The 17156-nt window shown below is 46.5% G+C and overlaps 1 protein-coding gene across 6 annotated transcripts in view; it reads left to right on the forward strand.

The window, feature by feature from the left end:
• Positions 1-13194, forward strand: part of cstf1 (cleavage stimulation factor, 3' pre-RNA, subunit 1) — a 50978-nt gene extending 37784 nt beyond the window's left edge. For all 6 annotated transcript variants that reach the window (XM_072514597.1, XM_072514594.1, XM_072514598.1 and 3 more), the window contains exon 6: positions 10923-13194. In XM_072514597.1, the coding sequence (XP_072370698.1) occupies positions 10923-11182 (260 nt within the window). In that variant the 3' untranslated portion in view covers positions 11183-13194. The remainder of the gene's footprint in view (positions 1-10922) is intronic.
• The last annotated feature ends 3962 nt before the right edge of the window (positions 13195-17156 follow it).

Genomic DNA, 17156 nt, shown 5'->3' on the forward strand with positions numbered 1-17156 from the left:
CATGCTACCAGGAGACTGCTAAATCAGGGTGGCTTATCTCAGTCCGTTCCGTGACGACCAGCGAATGTATCCCGGCGCCATGGAGAAGATTCAGGCTCCTCACCAGCTCAGGACCTCCTGCAATCTCAGTGCCACCTGGCGGACATTCAAGCAAAAGTTTCTGCTGTACATCGAAGCTTCAGACCTTGTGGGTGCGTCTGATGCAAGGAAGATCGTGCTTCTCCTCTCAACAGCGGGTGATCAAGCCATCAAACTCGTCAGTTCTTTTCACTTCTCCGAAGGCCAGGACAAGACACCGTTTCAGACCATCCTGGAAAAGTTTGACAGTCACTATGAAGTGGACACCAATGAAATCTTCGAGCGCTACATATTCAAACAACGTCTACAAGGTAAAGATGAATCTTTCAACTCCTTCTTAACTAACCTCCGCCTGCTAGCGCTGTCCTGCAACTTTGGTGATATTGCTGACTCCATGATCAGAGACCAAATCGTTTTTGGAGTCCACTCTGATCCTCTGAGGGAGCAGCTACTGAAAATCAAGCATATGACCCTGCCAGTCGCGATTGAAACATGCAGTGCATGAGCACGCCAAAAATCACGATGCCCAGTACAAATCGGCTGAAAATGAGAAACTTGCCTCCCACGAGGCAGAGTGTGCGCAGACCATCTCGCGGATGCAGCGCCTCAGCATTGATGAAAGCAGCCATTTTGCGCGCTTTTCCCGGGGCCCCACGCATGCGCGATGCGAACGGGTTAACGAAGCAGCCGACACCCGCACTGCGCATGTGCGACGACGCGCGGAGCGTCAGGACGCTGATGTCATGACGTGCTCAAACTGCGGCAATGCCCACTTAAAGAAACACTGCCCTGCAAGAGGCAGGCGATGTTTAAACTGGGAAGCCTGGACGCTATGCAGCCTTGTGCAGGTCTGCATCACCAGTCAGATCCCAATTCCGACGACGGCGCGTTCAGAGTGTGCAACAACGATTACAGGATTCTGATCCTGGCAGCACAGCGGATCCAGAGGAAGAATGCCTGGACTCTGCCTACTGTGTGGGCATCATTACCAAATGTGAATATGCCACATCCAACTCATCATAAACTCAATCCATCCTCGCTGTGGATTCTGCAGGCTAATGGCGTGCGGTGATGCAGGTCAACCACTGCTCCATCCAGTTTAAGTTGGACACAGGTGCTTCTGCCAACCTCCTCACAGGCAGATTTCAAACGCATCAAGAAGCCCTCCAAGGTCTTTCCTGCAGGCTCCTGCACTCCCAACGGACATGCCATCACGGCACTGGGATCCTGCCATCTACTTGTCTCCAACCGGAGCACCCATGCACGGTTACGTTTTGAAATTGTCAAGCCAGACAGGGCATCCCTACTTGGCGCGCATGCCTGCAAGCAGCTGATCCTCGTGCAGTGCGTTTACACAACAACATCTTCCAATGTGGATCTTCAGGCCGGCATTGACGACATCCTCGCTCAGTATCCGGATGTGTTCGACGGGATGGGCACGTTGCCATATCGATACAAGATTCTGCTACGACCTGATGCCAAGTCAGTGGTCCATGCACCACGTTGGGTCCCGGCTCCGCTGAGGGAGTGCCTGAAGGCACAGCCCAAGGATCTTCAGCAACAAGGCATCATTTCCAAGGTAACCGAACCGACTGACTGGGTCAGCTTGATGGTATGTGTTAGAAAGCCTTCAGGAGACCTGCACATCTGCATTGATCCCAAGGATCTCAATAAGAATATAATACGTGAACACTACCCCATCCCGAAGCAGGAGGAACTCACCAGTGAGATGGCACATGCACGTTTTTTCACCAAGTTAGATGCGTCACATGGACTTACGGTCACATGGATTTTGGCAAATCCAGCTGGATGAGTCCAGCAGAAGGCTCTGCACCTTCGACACACCGTTTGCCAGATACTGCTATAATCGCATGTCGTTTGGCATTGTCTCTGCATCGGAGATCTTCCATGACATCATGGAGCAGATGATGGAGGGCATTGAAGGGGTTCGTGTGTATGTGGACGACATCGTCATATGGTCCATGACCCCTGAAGAACATGTTTCCTGTCTCCATTCCGCCGTGTCCATGCCAATGGCCTGAAGCTGAACAGGTCCAAATGTTGCTTTGGCATGTCGACACAAGTTCCTAGGTGACCAGATCTCTCAGCAGGGTGTGCGTCCGGACACAGACAAGGTCAAGGCCATCAAAGCCATGAAGTCCCTGAAGACAAGAAGGCGGTGTTGCGCTTCCTGGGCATGGTCAATTTTCTGGGCAAGTTCATCCCAAACCTGGCCTCACACACTTCGGCCCTACGAAACCTGGTGAAAAAGTTCACTGCCTTTGAGTGGAAGGCAGCACATCAGGCAGAGTGGTTGGAGCTGAAATCCAAGCTCACCACTGCACCCGTCTTGGCATTTTTCGACCCAGACAGGAAGACGAAGATCTCGACAGATGCGAGCCAGGATGACATCGGTGCGGTGCTGCTTCAACGCGATGACACTTCATCCTGGGCACCGGTAGCCTACGCATCGAAGGCCATGACGCCCACCGAAACAAAGTATGCGCAAATAAAGAAGGAATGCCCGGGTCTTCTCACTGGCATTCTCAGGTTTCACAACTATGTCTACGGCCTGCCGACATTCACTGTCGAGACGGATCATAGGCCTCTGGTCCACATCATCCACAAGGACCTGAACGACATGACGCCTCGGTTGCAGCGCATCCTCCTCAAACTCAGAAGGTACGACTTTGACTTGGTGTACACGCCTGGCAAGGAGCTCATCATCGCTGATGCATTGTCCCGCTCCATCACATTGCCTAGTGAACTGCTGGAAATCATCCAGCAGATTGAATCACAGGTGCAGCTGTGTGCTAGCACCCTCCCGGCATCTGATGAGAAGATGGTTCATATCCGCGAGGAGACAGCCAAAGACCCCCTCTTGCAGCGTGTCATGCACCACCTCGCCAATGGCTGGCAGAAAGGGCAGTGCCCTAAATTTTACAATGTAAAGGACGACCAGACGGTGATTGATGGTATCCTCCTCAAGCTGGACCGGATTGTCATTTCACTTAGTCTCCAGAGCTTGGTGCTCCGCCAAACCCATGAGGGACACCTGGGCGTTGAGAAGTGCAGACGCAGAGCGAGGCAGGCTGTCTACTGGCCCTGTATTAGAAATGAAATGAAATGAAAATCGCTTATTGTCACAAGTAGGCTTCAAATGAAGTTACTGTGAAAAGCCCCTAGTCGCCACATTCCGGTACCTATTCGTGGAGGCTGGTACGGGAATTGAACCATGCTGCTGGCCTGCCTTGGTCTGCTATAAAAGCCAGCTCTTTAGCCCTGTGCTAAACCAGCCAGGACATCTCGAACATGGTCCACAACTGTGCAACCTGTCAACGCTTCCAGCCAGCGCAGAGCAAGGAGACACTCCAGCAGCATGAAATCGAGACCTCCCCGTGGTCCAAGGTTGGCATTGACCTCTTTGTGCGAATGGTCGTGACTACGTGTTTCATTTCTCCAATTACCCTGAAGTCGTGAAGCTCTCAGACCTCACATCTCGGACTGTCATTGAGGCCTGTAGGGAGACGTTCGCCATGCATAGCATCTCACTTGCTGTCATGAGTGACAATGGCCCGTGCTTCAACAGGCACGAGTGGTCAATGTTTGTCAAGTCATACCATTTCAAACATGTCACTTCCAGCCCACACTATCCGCAGTCCAATGGGAAGGTTGAAAAAGGGGTGCACATTGTGAAACAGCTCATCTGCAAGGCCGCGGATTCTGCTTCTGACATCGACCTTGCGCTGCTTACGTACAGGGCGACCCCACTGTCCACTGGCATGTCGCCGGCTCAACTCCTGAACAGGGACCTGCGGACGACACTTCCAGCAATACACTTACCCAACCTGGATCACCTCCCAGTGCTGCAGAAGGTGCAGCAGTTCCGAAACCAGTAAAAGCAGGGCTATGATGCTCATGCCACCGATTTGCCAGTGTTATCCACGACAGACACTGTCAGGATCAAGATACCAGATGGTGGCTGGTCTGCTCCAGCTGTTGTTGTTCGACAGGCTGCGCCCCGCTCGTATGTTGTACGTATGGCTGATGGTTCTGTTGTGCGACGAAACAGACGGGCACTGCGCAAAGTTGCCTGCCTGCAACCGCATTCTACTCCGTTTCCGTCCGTTGTTTTGCCACCTCCTGATACCTCGAACTACGAGCCCACCAGTCAGGCTTCCATCCCACCTGTCAAGGCGCCGTCGTCCCCACCACCACCTCTCCGGCAGTCGACAAGGATCAGACGCAAGCCCCAGAGACTGGACTTATGAACATTTGTTTTGTTTGCTATGTTCTGTTTTCTCACATTAGACAGCTGTCTTCACAAATGCCACTGCTTGTAAATATGGTAATATATGCCACCACATGCAAGTACGTTCCCATGTACCAACAAAACATTTTTTAAAAAGGGGGAGATGTCAAGATATGCCGACATGCAGATAATGATATACAGACAGGCAGCTAATGAACACCGAGAACAGGACATGACCAATGAGCAGGCTGGGCACTCGGGGGTTTGGGGGGGGGGGGGTGTATCTCACTCTAAAAGGCACGAGGCACTCACATTCTGCCTTTTTCCACTGATGAACATCTACAGAGTAAGTCAGGGTGTATGTACAGTATCACACCTCCAGCAGGTGGCTAAGAGCTAGTCTGGTTCAGTGAGACAGCGTAACCACACTTCGGTTAGCAGAGAATCAAACTCCTAGAGAACTGTGCTACTGGCTCAATAAATCAGATTGAACTAACTTCAAGGTCTGGAGTATCTTTTGGTTAAAGCTGCATCCAGTTGCAGCCTGTGTTATCCCAAAGTACATAACACAACATGCTGAATTTTTGATTGGGATTTATTTGAGGCTGGAACAGCTTAAGAACAGAACATAAGAAATCGGAGCAGGAGTTGGCAGTTTGGTCCCTTGAATCTGCTCCACCAGTCAATAAAATCACGGTTGATCTGATGTGGCCATACTCTACTTTCCTCCCTGTCACTTATGCCCTTTACTCTCTCGTTGATTAAAAATCTAACTCAGCCTTGAATATATTCTATGACCCAGACGCCATTGTTCTCTAGGAGAGAGAGTTCCAAACACTAACAACCCTCTGACAGAAGAAATCCCCCTGAACTCAGTCATAAATGGTAGTCCCCTTATTTTGAAACTCTGCCCTTTAGTTCCAGATTCCCTCTGAAGAACACCTTCAGAGTCATATATGTTTTAATAAGATATTATGAATATCATAGTCATTTACAGCACAGTTCTTCTTCACATCCCCACTGTCCAAAACCCAAAATCTGTGTCCCTCTAGTTCTTGTACTCTTAGTTAATGGGAATAGATTTTCCTTGCATGCCATATCCAATCCTGTCATAATATTATACACCTCTATCAAATCTCCCCCAAACTCTTTTGCTCCAAGGAAAGCCAGCAAAGCTTCTCGAACTAAAATTCCCCATCCCCGGAACCATTCTGGTAAATCTCTTTTGCACTCTCAAGACTGTTAAGAAAGCCTTACACTTGGAAAATCATAGTATGATCAAAGTCAAAATGGTTTTGATCAAAAACAAAAACTCCAGCAGATTCCCCCCGCCATGCCGCTATGCAGGGTAGAGAAGCTGACCTCCTCCCCAACAAGACCTGCCTACGAGCGATCAGCGAGACGAAGGCTAAGACACCTGCACCCGAGCAGATTGGGGCCGGTCCGACACCCCAAATATGGCTTCCAGGGGAATCGGACTCCACATCCACATGTAAAACCCCTGAGATTGTACTAAACACCATCCTCCAAAACCTTTCCAGCTTCGGGCGTAGGAAGGTCGGGAAAACCTCTTGCACCTGCATAAAGAAAGAATTGGACAAAAAAGACCAGAATTCATTGGAACAAAAACTGGATTCGCAAAACATTCATTTTAACTGCCTGCACCTGGCCTGCCAACGACCGAGGGCGATTGGCCCACCTCAGCAAATCGGCCTTCATCCTAACCATAAAACTAGTGAAATTAAACTTCCAAAACCCTGCCCAATCCCAGGCCACCTGCACCCCCAAAATTCTAAACTGAGTTGCTGCCAAGCAGACTGGCAGCCCCCCACCACCGCTTCCACTCCAGGCAGGAGACCACAATATCCTCGCTTTTCCCTAAATTTAGCTTATACCCCAATCTCTGGCGCAACCCCATTATGCTCCCCACCATTGTGCTCGTTTCTGATTCAGCAGATTATCGACATATAGGGACACCCTATGTTTCACCCCCCCCCCCCCCCCCCCCCCCCCCCTCCCGCCAATCCCCTTTCACAACCCCAAGCTCATAGCCAAAGCAAACAGAAAGGGGGACATAAGACATCCCTGCCTTGTACCCCGTGTAGTGCAAAATATCCTGAATTTGTGCTGTTAGTGCGCAGCACACGCCATTGGCTCCTTATAGGCCGCAAACTTTGGCCCAATCCCAAATCACACCAGTACCACCATCAAATAACTCCACTCTATCATTTCAAATGTCTTCTCTGCATCCAACGCCACCACACCTCCGTTTCCCTTCCCTCCGCCAGAGAAAGAACAACTGTCTTCCTTTCAAGAACCCCGTTTGGTCCTCCCCAATCACCTTTGGGAGACATATTTCCTTCCACCCTTAACACCCTTTGCCAGTATCTTGGCATCCACATTCAGCAGAGATATGGGCCGATATGACCTACATTTCCCCAGTTACTTATCATTCTTTAACAACAATGAAATGGAAGCCTGGCCCATTGTTTGCGGCATGACACCCCTACCCATCGTATCCTCAAACATTCCCACCATCAACGGCGCCAACCTATTCTTAAATTTCTTATAAAATTTGACCGGAAACCCAGCCGGCTTCGCCTCCTTCACCTCCTGCTCCCCCACCGGCTCCTCCAACCCTGACCTTGCTCCCCACAGCCTCGAACACTCCAGCCCATCTAGAAATTCCCTCATCTCCCCCTCCTCCTCCAGTGGTTCTGACATATACAGGTCCCTATAAGATTCCTCAAATACATTATTAATCTGCTCCGGAGCCACCACCAACTTCCCCGCCTTATCCCATACCTGAACTATCTTCCTTGTCACGGCCTCCCTCTGGAGCTGACCGGCTAGCATACGTCCTTCTTTGTCCCCATAATCTTTTTCTCTCTCCCTCTCTCCTCCTTTCCTTCCCCCCCCCCCCCCCCCTCGACTGGGTTAGTGAGCATTGCTGGGACCTATTCCCTATTCGGCTCCAGCACTACATCCCAGTACACCCCCCCCCCCCCCCCCCCCCCCCGCCCCCGCCCCTAAAATCAACCCTTGGGTATCCAAACCCGGGCTGGCACCCAGGGCCCCACCAAATTCCCCTCTAGCATACCCGTCACCATCACATATCTGCCCCCCCTGGGCAGAACGGTAGCACAGTTGCTTCACAGCTCCAGGGTCCCAGGTTTGATTCCCAGCTTGGGTCACTGTCTGTGCGGAGTCTGCACATTCACCCTGTGTCTATGGATTTCCTCCGGGTGTTCCGATTTCCTCCCACAGTCCAAAGATTTGCAGGTTAGGTGGATTGGCCATGCTAAATTGCTCTTAGTGTCCAAAGAAAAGGTTAGGTGGGGTTATGGGGATAGGGTGGACGTGTGGGTGTAATTGGGGTGCCCTTTCCAAGGGCTGGTGCAGACTCGATGGGCCGAATGACCGCCTCCTGCACTGTAAATTCTATGATTCTGATCAGCCACCACCTTCCCCCATCTAAAACGTCACCCTTTTGCTCACCAATACCACTACCTCCTGAGCCCTACTGTCAAACCCCAATTGAAACACCTGACTCGCCCAGCCCTTCCTAAGCATCACCTGATCCTTCATCCTCAAATGGGTCTCCTGCAGCATCACCAATCGGCTTTTAAATTCTTCAGATATACGAAAACCCTCGCTCTCTTCACTGGTCTCCCTACCCCCTTACATTCCATGTCACTATTCTGACTGGGGGGTCTCACCCCTCCTGCCCCTCCAATCCGCCATCGTCATAACCCTAGGCCTTGCCCCTCTGGCCTGACTCGCCGCATCCTTTGTTACCGTTGATTCCCCCCTCCCAGAATCTCCCCATCATTTCCTCTTGCAAACACCTCTCCCAGTATCGATCCCAACCCCCCCACCTTTCACACCTCCCAGGCTCATTGAAACCTGTTCGACCAGGTTCCAATGACCGTGGCCGCCGCCCCCCCCATCACACACCTGTTCACAAGCCAATCTTCGCTTGCGAGTGTGGCGGCTCCTGCCCGAGCCCTCCCTCCCATTCACCACCTCTGTAACCCGGCCCACCATACCCCAATAATCCCCCACCTCTCTTTTATATTGAAAACCGTGCAAAGCCGTGCCCCCAGAAGAAAGACATAAACCCAAAGTCCAATACACTTTTAAACATCTGTAAACAAACTACACTTCCCCCATTCAAAAAACACAAAAATCATGCAACCCCTCCATTAAATACAAAACAAGAAACCGAGAAAAAAAGAGATAAAGGCAAAGCACAGTCCCCATCCCCTCAACCTAAGTCCCAGTCTCATCTTTCATTTCAGTCCCAGTCTGTCGTCCTTCGCGAACACCTCTGCCGCCTCCTATTTCGAAACAAACCCCCCCCCCCCCCCCCACCCTCCCCGAGTTGTCCGTCACTCTACTTTGCAGAGCAGACCACACCAAACCGAAAGCAAATGACCCACCATGGGTGGTCATAATCTGCTTCCAGAAGTTCCATGTGAAGGAGAAGGTCCTGAGTCAGGCGAAGCAAAGGCGAGAGGCAAGGTGGTACAGAGTTGGTATACTAATATACCAAGACTTGACGGCAAAGGGTGGCACATGGCGCAGTGGTTAGAAGTGGCGCTGAGGACTGGGTTTGAATCCCGGCCCTGGGTCACTGTCTGTGTGGAGTTTGCACGTTTTCCCCGTGTCTGCGTGGGTTTCACCCCCCACAACGCAAAGATGTGCAGGTTAGGTGGATTGGCCACAATAAATTGCCCCTTAATTGGAAAAAAAAATTGGGTACTCTAAATTTATTAAATTTAATGCCCTACCAGTAGGATTTATTGTTGACACAGGACCAAAAGCAATGTGTATAGTCTCCTCTCACCAGTTTGCATTTTTGAAGCAGTGAGGATATAGCGGGACTGTCCTGTATCTTAAGCTTGCTGTAGCAGGTTAGGTCTCCTTTGTTCTATTACAAACTGAGATTCTATTGGCATTTTCCCAGATAGTGCCCCAGGTGTCTTGTCAACATTCACTGCAAGATCTTTTTCCCATGACCGCATAGCCTGTAGCACATTGGTACAGGATCTAGAACATTATAATGTGTCATAAAACCTAGTTAATGGCTTGGGTTCTGTAGATAAGATTTTTTTCCCCAGGGAGACACTAGCATCATGTTGAAGAGATGTCTTATTGAGAATAAATTTTTTTTTGTAGATACCTGAAAAAAGAGTATCTCAGGATGTCATATTGTTGACACAGTTGCTCAAATGTTAACAAGGAAGCACCCCGAACATGTCTCCAAGCCTAATAAGGCCCCAATCCTTCCAAATATCAAAACCATGGTCTATAGGACCTGGTGGGAGATCTGCGTAACCCTGAATGGGAGAGAGAGCAGACATCAAATTAAATCCACCGTACAATTCACTGCGCTGCGCTCTTGAGTGTTGATGATTATTGGATTCTCACATTTGCTTGGCACAGTCCTAAAATGCCTAAGAGATAACCGGGCTTGTAAGGAGGATTCAGACTGGCTAGCTTCAATATCAAGCCAAATAGAGGTGTTGGCCCCTGTTTTCCATTCTCGTATGATTCGGAGATGCAAGGCTAAATTATACATAATATATAAATATATAATATTCGGGTTCCCCCCAGTCGTCCCTTTGAGCTAGGAAACTAAATTGGCCAATTTTAAGTTGAGGTCTCTTTTTATTCAATATCAAGGAGCTAAATACCTCATTAATTTCCTTTAAGACCTTAGCAGAGAGCTAGGGTGGCATGGTGGCACAGTGGTTAGCACTGCTGCATCACAGCGCCAGGGACCAGGGTTCAATTGGGTCACACTCTGTGTGAAGTTTGTATGTTCTCCCCGTGATTACGTGGGTTTCCTCCGGGTGCTCCAGTGCAAAGATGTGCAGGTTAGGTGGATTGGTCATTCTAAATTGTACCTTAGTGTTCAAAAGGTTAGGTGGGGTTATTGGGTTACAGGGATAGGGTGGGTTGTGGGCCTTTGAGAGGGTTGGTGAGACCTGACGGGCTGAATGGCCTCCTGCACTGTAGTGATTCTATTCTATGAAAATTGGTAGCATCTGTAAAGGATATAACTACCTAGGCAACACATTCATCTTAATCAGTGCTATTCTACCCAGCCACAAGACAGGTAAGGAGGACCAACTAAGTAAGTCCCATTTTATAGTCGCGGGTAAGGGGGAATGGTGGGAGGAGTTTGCTGTACATAGCTGCCAAAATAAAGGGGTAATAACAGTACCCAAATAAACAAACCCTGAGGGGGACCATCTAAAGGAGAAGGGAGCAAGACGGGAAGGCCTCCGCAGAGGCATAGCCTCAGACTTTACAAAGTTTGTTTCATAACCCGAGAAGAAGCCAAACCTACCCACAATAATAACAGGAACAGAGACGTCTGGTTTAAACACAATAGCAATACATCGTCTGTGTATAACGTGATCTTATGTTGCTTCCCACCACTAGACAACCCAAACACCGAAGGATTCTGTTGTGGGGGTGGTGAATATTTATATTTTATTGTAGTTCGTGTTTATAACTTATGAAAGCAAAGGAGCAACAAGTCTCGGCAAGTCTTATTATTTGTATTTTTCCTCCCATTTAGGAGCAGGATTGAGTGGCAGACAGACGCACCGCACGCAGGCTGTCTTCAACCATACTGAAGATTATGTGCTTCTCCCTGATGAAAGGACAATAAGCCTTTGCTGCTGGGACTCGCGTACAGCTGAGCGCAAGAATCTCCTATCTCTTGGTCACAACAATATTGTTCGCTGCATTGTCCACTCTCCTACCAATCCTGGTTTCATGACCTGCAGCGATGACTTCAGAGCCAGGTTTTGGTATAGAAGATCCAGCACTGATTGAAAAATGTGGCTGAAGCATGATGAGGTGGGGAATGAATCTTGGTCACAATACACTGAGAAGGAGATGGAAAGTATTGTAAGAATTGAAGTTCTTTCAACTTACTCTGTACACTCTGTTTGTCATGCTCCAAACTTTGTCCTGAGATAATGAAATTCATTCCAAAGTACAATGTGCCATTTACTAAAATAATACTCTGCTGGCCTCTACACACCTGTAGATTGTTTGTAGCTCAAGTTGCCTTTGTTCACCTTTTATTCTTGGATTCTGTAAATATAGACATTATCTAACATGAGAAACTTCAACATCGGTTTGTGAGTTTTCAAACAACGTCCCACAATTTAAAGTTTAAAAGTATTATCTCTGCCTTGTGTAGTCATAGGTTCACTAAAGCCATTTTAGCCTCAGACGTCAAACTCTTTGTCTTTATCATTCAGAAGGAGCATTAAAATGGCTGTTGGTGTTTTTAAAAAAAAAAAGTCACCGATTAGAACTCCCAGCATCCTTTCATTTCAGATTTTTGACTGAAACTAAACCACTTCTAAGTTTTGTACTTCTGCTTTCGGATTTCATTAAGATAACCGAGTAATTAAAAGTTGATGGATTCTTACTCCAAAAGGATTAATCAGTCAACATCTTAGCAGCGTGTCTGCCCTGAAGTGTAAGCCATAGGATGAATGTGGCAGAACATTCACTCAGGAGGTATCACAGCGGAAATAAATTTTGTCCTGCCATCCTGATTGGGATCATGTAATTAGAAAGTAGTAATCAAATCTGAAACCTTCATGTTCTGCTTTCATACTATCTGTAGCACTTCATTACATTTCTGTTAAGCACAAATTGGCTCTCTCAACATAACTTGTGTGGGAGTGCAAAATTGATAGTTGGACAAACGAAGTATATGTTACGATTTTAGTGGACATATAAAATTTCACATCACCACAATTGCATATTACTGAAATCTTAGCTATATAGTAGCTGACCTATAATTTCTTCCAGTATGTTTTGCAGAGCGATTGATTCCACAATTACATTTTACCCGTGTCAAAATATTAGTATTGTAGCATGAAACATGGAACGGGGCATGTTACATATCTAAAACTTGCATAATAGTTACCTGAGAACATGGAGCTCTGAACTTGTTTCTGTACTTCCAACCTGATGGGGTGTAAGTGTTTGCTGGCTGTCAGGGTCCCACATTAAATGATTTTGGGAGTCTCAGTGCAGGTCCTAATTGGTGTGGGCCCAGGATACAAAAATGCCTACCATTCAGTGCAATGTTGACAGTTTCAGTCCAAGTGAATACAAGTTGGCTATTGTGACAATTTGAAAAGTATCACTGGGGTATACGAGATGACGTTATTGATTTTCTGATCTGAGTTGAGTTTATTCATTTATGATAGGAGCACTGAGCCATAGCACGCCACACGAAAGGAGATAATCGGCCAAATTTCTCCTGATTTCTATTCCGTGACCGCCACCGGCAAGTTCCACATTGAGGACAGGACCTGGTGTGATATACATCCCTTCCAATACACTTATTTTATCCTAACTTTTGACAGTTGTGAGATCTTGCTCAAGTTTAATGACAAGGTATTGGAGACCAAACAGAGTATATGGAACTTCACTTTGCAATATTGCATTCATCGAAGCAGAGAAGAAAGAAATGGTGAAGGAAAATGCATTTGTCCATTATTGCATTGGACTGTTAACTTGAACAACGAGTAATTTTATGGTGAATGTTGACTACACTTCTGGCTGATAACCAGTGTTGTTTGTTCATTCAGTATTAACTTAATTGTTCTTGTCTACAGCTACAAAATATGTTTTAAATCCAGTAATATTTGGCAGTCTGAAAATTTAAATAGTTTTCATAAAATCTTAGATTAGTACATGCAAGATCACTATGAAAAGTATCCATTTTTATTTTAATGGTAACCAATCAGATGTAAAAAGAAATTATTAATAGTTATTTTGTTGCTAGTTCAATAGTAATAAATAAAACTTGAAACTGACTCCTGTGCACCGTTGTCTCTTTTCCTCCTCCCGTTTTCTTTCCTGCTTTTAACTTTTTTAATTCGAAGTAACCAATTCTTTTTTTTCCCAATTAAGGGACAATTTAGCGTGGCCAATCTACGTACTCTGCACATCTTTGGGTTGTGGGGGTGAGACCCAATCAGACACTGGGAGAATGTGCAAACTCCACGTGGACAGTGTCCTGGGGCCGGGATCGAACCTGGATCCTCAGTGCCGTGAGGCAGCAGTGCTAACCACTGCACCACCGTGCCGCCCTTCCTGCTTTTAACTGACCTCTGAATTGTGATTGTACAGGTTACCCATAGCCCTCTTACCTTTTACATGTTGCTGTTTCTGGTGAGTAGGGCCAGGTAACGTGTGTTAAGAGACTAGTCAGACAGTGGAATATAGCAAACCTGTGAGCAAGGGTTGCTCAGTACAGATGCATGAGGTAGGATATCCAGCTAATGTTTCCATTTCTTCTCCGCAGCCCTACCCTACTCCCTTACTGAGAAATACTGTAGTAAATTATACCATCCTACTGGGTCGTCTTATCTTTCTTGTTGGCATTTTCACTTATGCCATTCCATGATCTGGGCACTTAATCGAGGCTGACACTTAAATCTGGTACTAACAGAGTGCTGCATTTTTGGTGCATTTGTCAGGTTAATCACATAATCACAGAATTGTTACAGTGCCCAAGGAGGCCATTTGGCCCATTGTAACTGCACCAGCTCTCCAAATGCGCATCATGGCTTACTGCCATTTCCCGATGCTCCTCACATTGTTTCGATTCAACCATCTTGAGTGCCTCGATTGAATTTGCCTCAACTACACTTCCATGCAGTGCATTGCAGACCCCAACCACTCTGTGTGTAAAAGGTTTTTCCTCACAACACATTTGCTTCTTTTACAAATCACTTCAAATTTGTGCCCTCTTGTTTTTGATCCTTTTACAAACCGGAACAATTTCTCCCTATCCAGTTTCCTCATGATTTTCAATATCTCTTTATCAAATCTCCTTTTAGCTGCCTTCTCTCCAAGAACAGTCCCAACTTCTCCAATCTGTCCTCCTAAGTGAAGTTTCTCACCTTTGGAACTATTCTTGTAAACCACTTCTTCACTCTCTCCAATGCATTCACGTCCTTCCTATTGTGTGGTGCCCAGAACTGTGTACGCTATTCCAGCTGAGGTCTAACTAGTGTTTTGTATAAGTTCAGCATAACCTTTTATACTCGATGCCCCATTAATAAAGCCCACAATACTAAATACTTTATTAACTGCTCTCTCCACCTATCCTGCCACCTTCCAATGACCTGTACACATGCACCTCGGTCCCTCTGCTCCTGCGTCCCTTTAACAATTTTGTCCCTTATTTTGTATCGTCTCTCCCATGTTCTTCCTACCAAAATGCATCAACTCACACTTCTCCACATTGAACTTCACCTGTCACCCATCTGCCCACTCCCATCAGTTTGTCTATGCCCTTTTGAAGTTCTAGACTTTGTCCTCTTTACAGTTTACAATGCTTCCAAGCTTTGTGTCATCAGCAAACTTTGAAATTATCCCCTGCACACCAAGATTTAGCTCATTGATATATATCAAAAAAGCAAGGGCCCTAATACCAACCCCTGGGGAGCACCATTACAAACCTTACTCCAACTTGAAAAATATTCATCGACCATTGCACTCTGCTTCCTATTATTCAGTCAATTTTATATCCTCTTTACTACTGTCCCTTTTATTCCACGAGCAGTAACTTTTCTCAAGCCTGTTATGTGACACAGTATCGAATGCCTTCTGAAAGTCCATGTACACCACATTAAACCCATTACCCTATTGACTCTCTTTGTTACCTCTTCAAAAAACAAGTTAGTTAAACATGAATTTTACTTTAAAAATCCATGCTGGCTGTTCCAAATCAGCCCACATTCTCCATGTGTCCACTAATTCTATCCTGAATGATTGCCCACTACTAATATAAATTGACTGGCCTGCAATTGTTAGGGCTATTCTTGCAACCTTTTTTGAACAAGGGCATAACATTTGCAATTTTTCAGTCCTCTGGCACTTCCCCTGAGTCGAGAAGACGAAAGATTATGGCCAGTGCCCCTGCCATTTTCATTCTCACTCCCCTCAATATCCTTGGATGCATCTTTTTTTTAATTCTTCCATGGGATGAGGGCATTGCAGGCAAGGCCCATCCCTAATTGCCCTTGAACTAAGAGTCAACCACATTGATGTGGGTCTGGAGTCTAATGTAGACCAGACCAGGTAAGGATGGTAGATTTCCTTCCCTGAAGGACATTAGTGAACCAGATGGGTTTTACGACAATTGACAATGGTTTCGTTTCCTGGTCATTGTTAGACTTTAATTCCAGATTTTGATTGAATTCAGATTTCACCATCTGCCATGGTGGGATTCAAAGCCGGGTCGCCAGAGCATTACTCTGGGTGTCTGGATTACTAGTCCAGTGACAATACCACTATGTCACCCCTTCCCCGGTCCCAATGTTGTGTCAACTTTCAGTACCGACAGTCCATTCAACACTTAACATTGTCAATTTTGGACCCTTCTGTGGACTGAATTTCCTCATCTTGTCACTACTATTTATTTCCTTGGTAAAGACTGATGCAAAGTATTCATTTCATACCTCAGCTATGCCCCCTTCCTCCATGTGTAAATTCACTTTTAATTCCCTAATCGGCCCTGCTCCTATTACCAGCCAGTTGAGGCCAAAACATTGTGTAATTCAAGAAGGAATTAGATATAGGTCTTGGCACTCTAGGGATATGGAGGGAAAGGCGGGATTAGGGTATTGAACTTGATCACCCATGATCATAATGATTGGTGGAGCAGGCTCGAAGGACCGATTGGTCTCCTCCTGCTATTTTCTATGTTTCTATTTGCCTATAGGACACTTTGGGATTCCCTTTATGTTGGCTGCTTGTTCAAGACATAAATAATCTCTGTTTTAAAACAAAAAAGTTTCTGTGGTCAAAATGTCTCCCGCAATTATTTTGCTCATTTTTACAATTTGGGACTTTTGACATCTGTTCTGGAAGGGAGTTTTAAAATTTTTTTTTGATATTAAGTCAGATTCTAAGGATTGATTCCCAAAGGTTCAGCATCTTTTTTTTTAAGCCAGAAGAAAGAATTTATTGCTGTAGGAACAATTATAGGGATTTTGAGATCTGCCAGGAAATATGCTAGCCATTAAAACTTTTAATATCCTAGTTTGAGATGAGGGGGAGGAGAAAATTAGCACCCTCAAATTCCATTTGGTGACATTCACACAATGAAGTTAAAAGGGTTTACATGACACGGCTGGGGTTTAGTTGACCACATCATGGACCAACGGCATCTTGGGAAGGTAAGCGGGGAATTTAAAAACCTAGCTCGGGGACGTGGCCTTCCTTTTCAGGAGCTGAGCGGAGACGAGTGGTTGGACCAACGGCATCTTGGGAAGGTAAGCGGAGAGTTTAAAAACCTAGCTCTGGGGTGCTGCCTTCCTTTTCCAGAGATGAGTAGTTGGACCAACAGCATCTTGGGAAGGTAAGCGGCTAAATGGTGAATCTGGGCAGCATGGTGGCACAGTGGTTAGCACTGCTGCCTCACGCCGCCGAAGTCCCAGGTTGGATCCCGACTCTGGGTCACTGTCCGTGTGGAGATTGCACATTCTCCCTATGTTTCTGTGGGTTTTGCCCCCACACCCTAAAATATGTGCAGGGAAGGTGAATTGGCCACGCTAAATTGCCCCATAATTGGAAAAAATGAATTGGGGCACTCTAAATTTATTTTTTAAAAATAAAATATATATTTTTTTTTAAATGGTGAATCTGTGGTTTAGACTGGGGGGGAAACTGAAGAATGATGTCACAGGAGGGCTGTGATTAGATTGGCCAAGAGGAGAGCAGCTAAATTTGTATCTATGGTAAATAGTGGTGACTGGTAAGTCCT

The sequence above is a fragment of the Scyliorhinus torazame genome, chromosome 8 (genome assembly GCF_047496885.1).
Source record: "Scyliorhinus torazame isolate Kashiwa2021f chromosome 8, sScyTor2.1, whole genome shotgun sequence".
In the NCBI taxonomy this organism is placed as follows: Eukaryota; Metazoa; Chordata; class Chondrichthyes; order Carcharhiniformes; family Scyliorhinidae; genus Scyliorhinus; species Scyliorhinus torazame.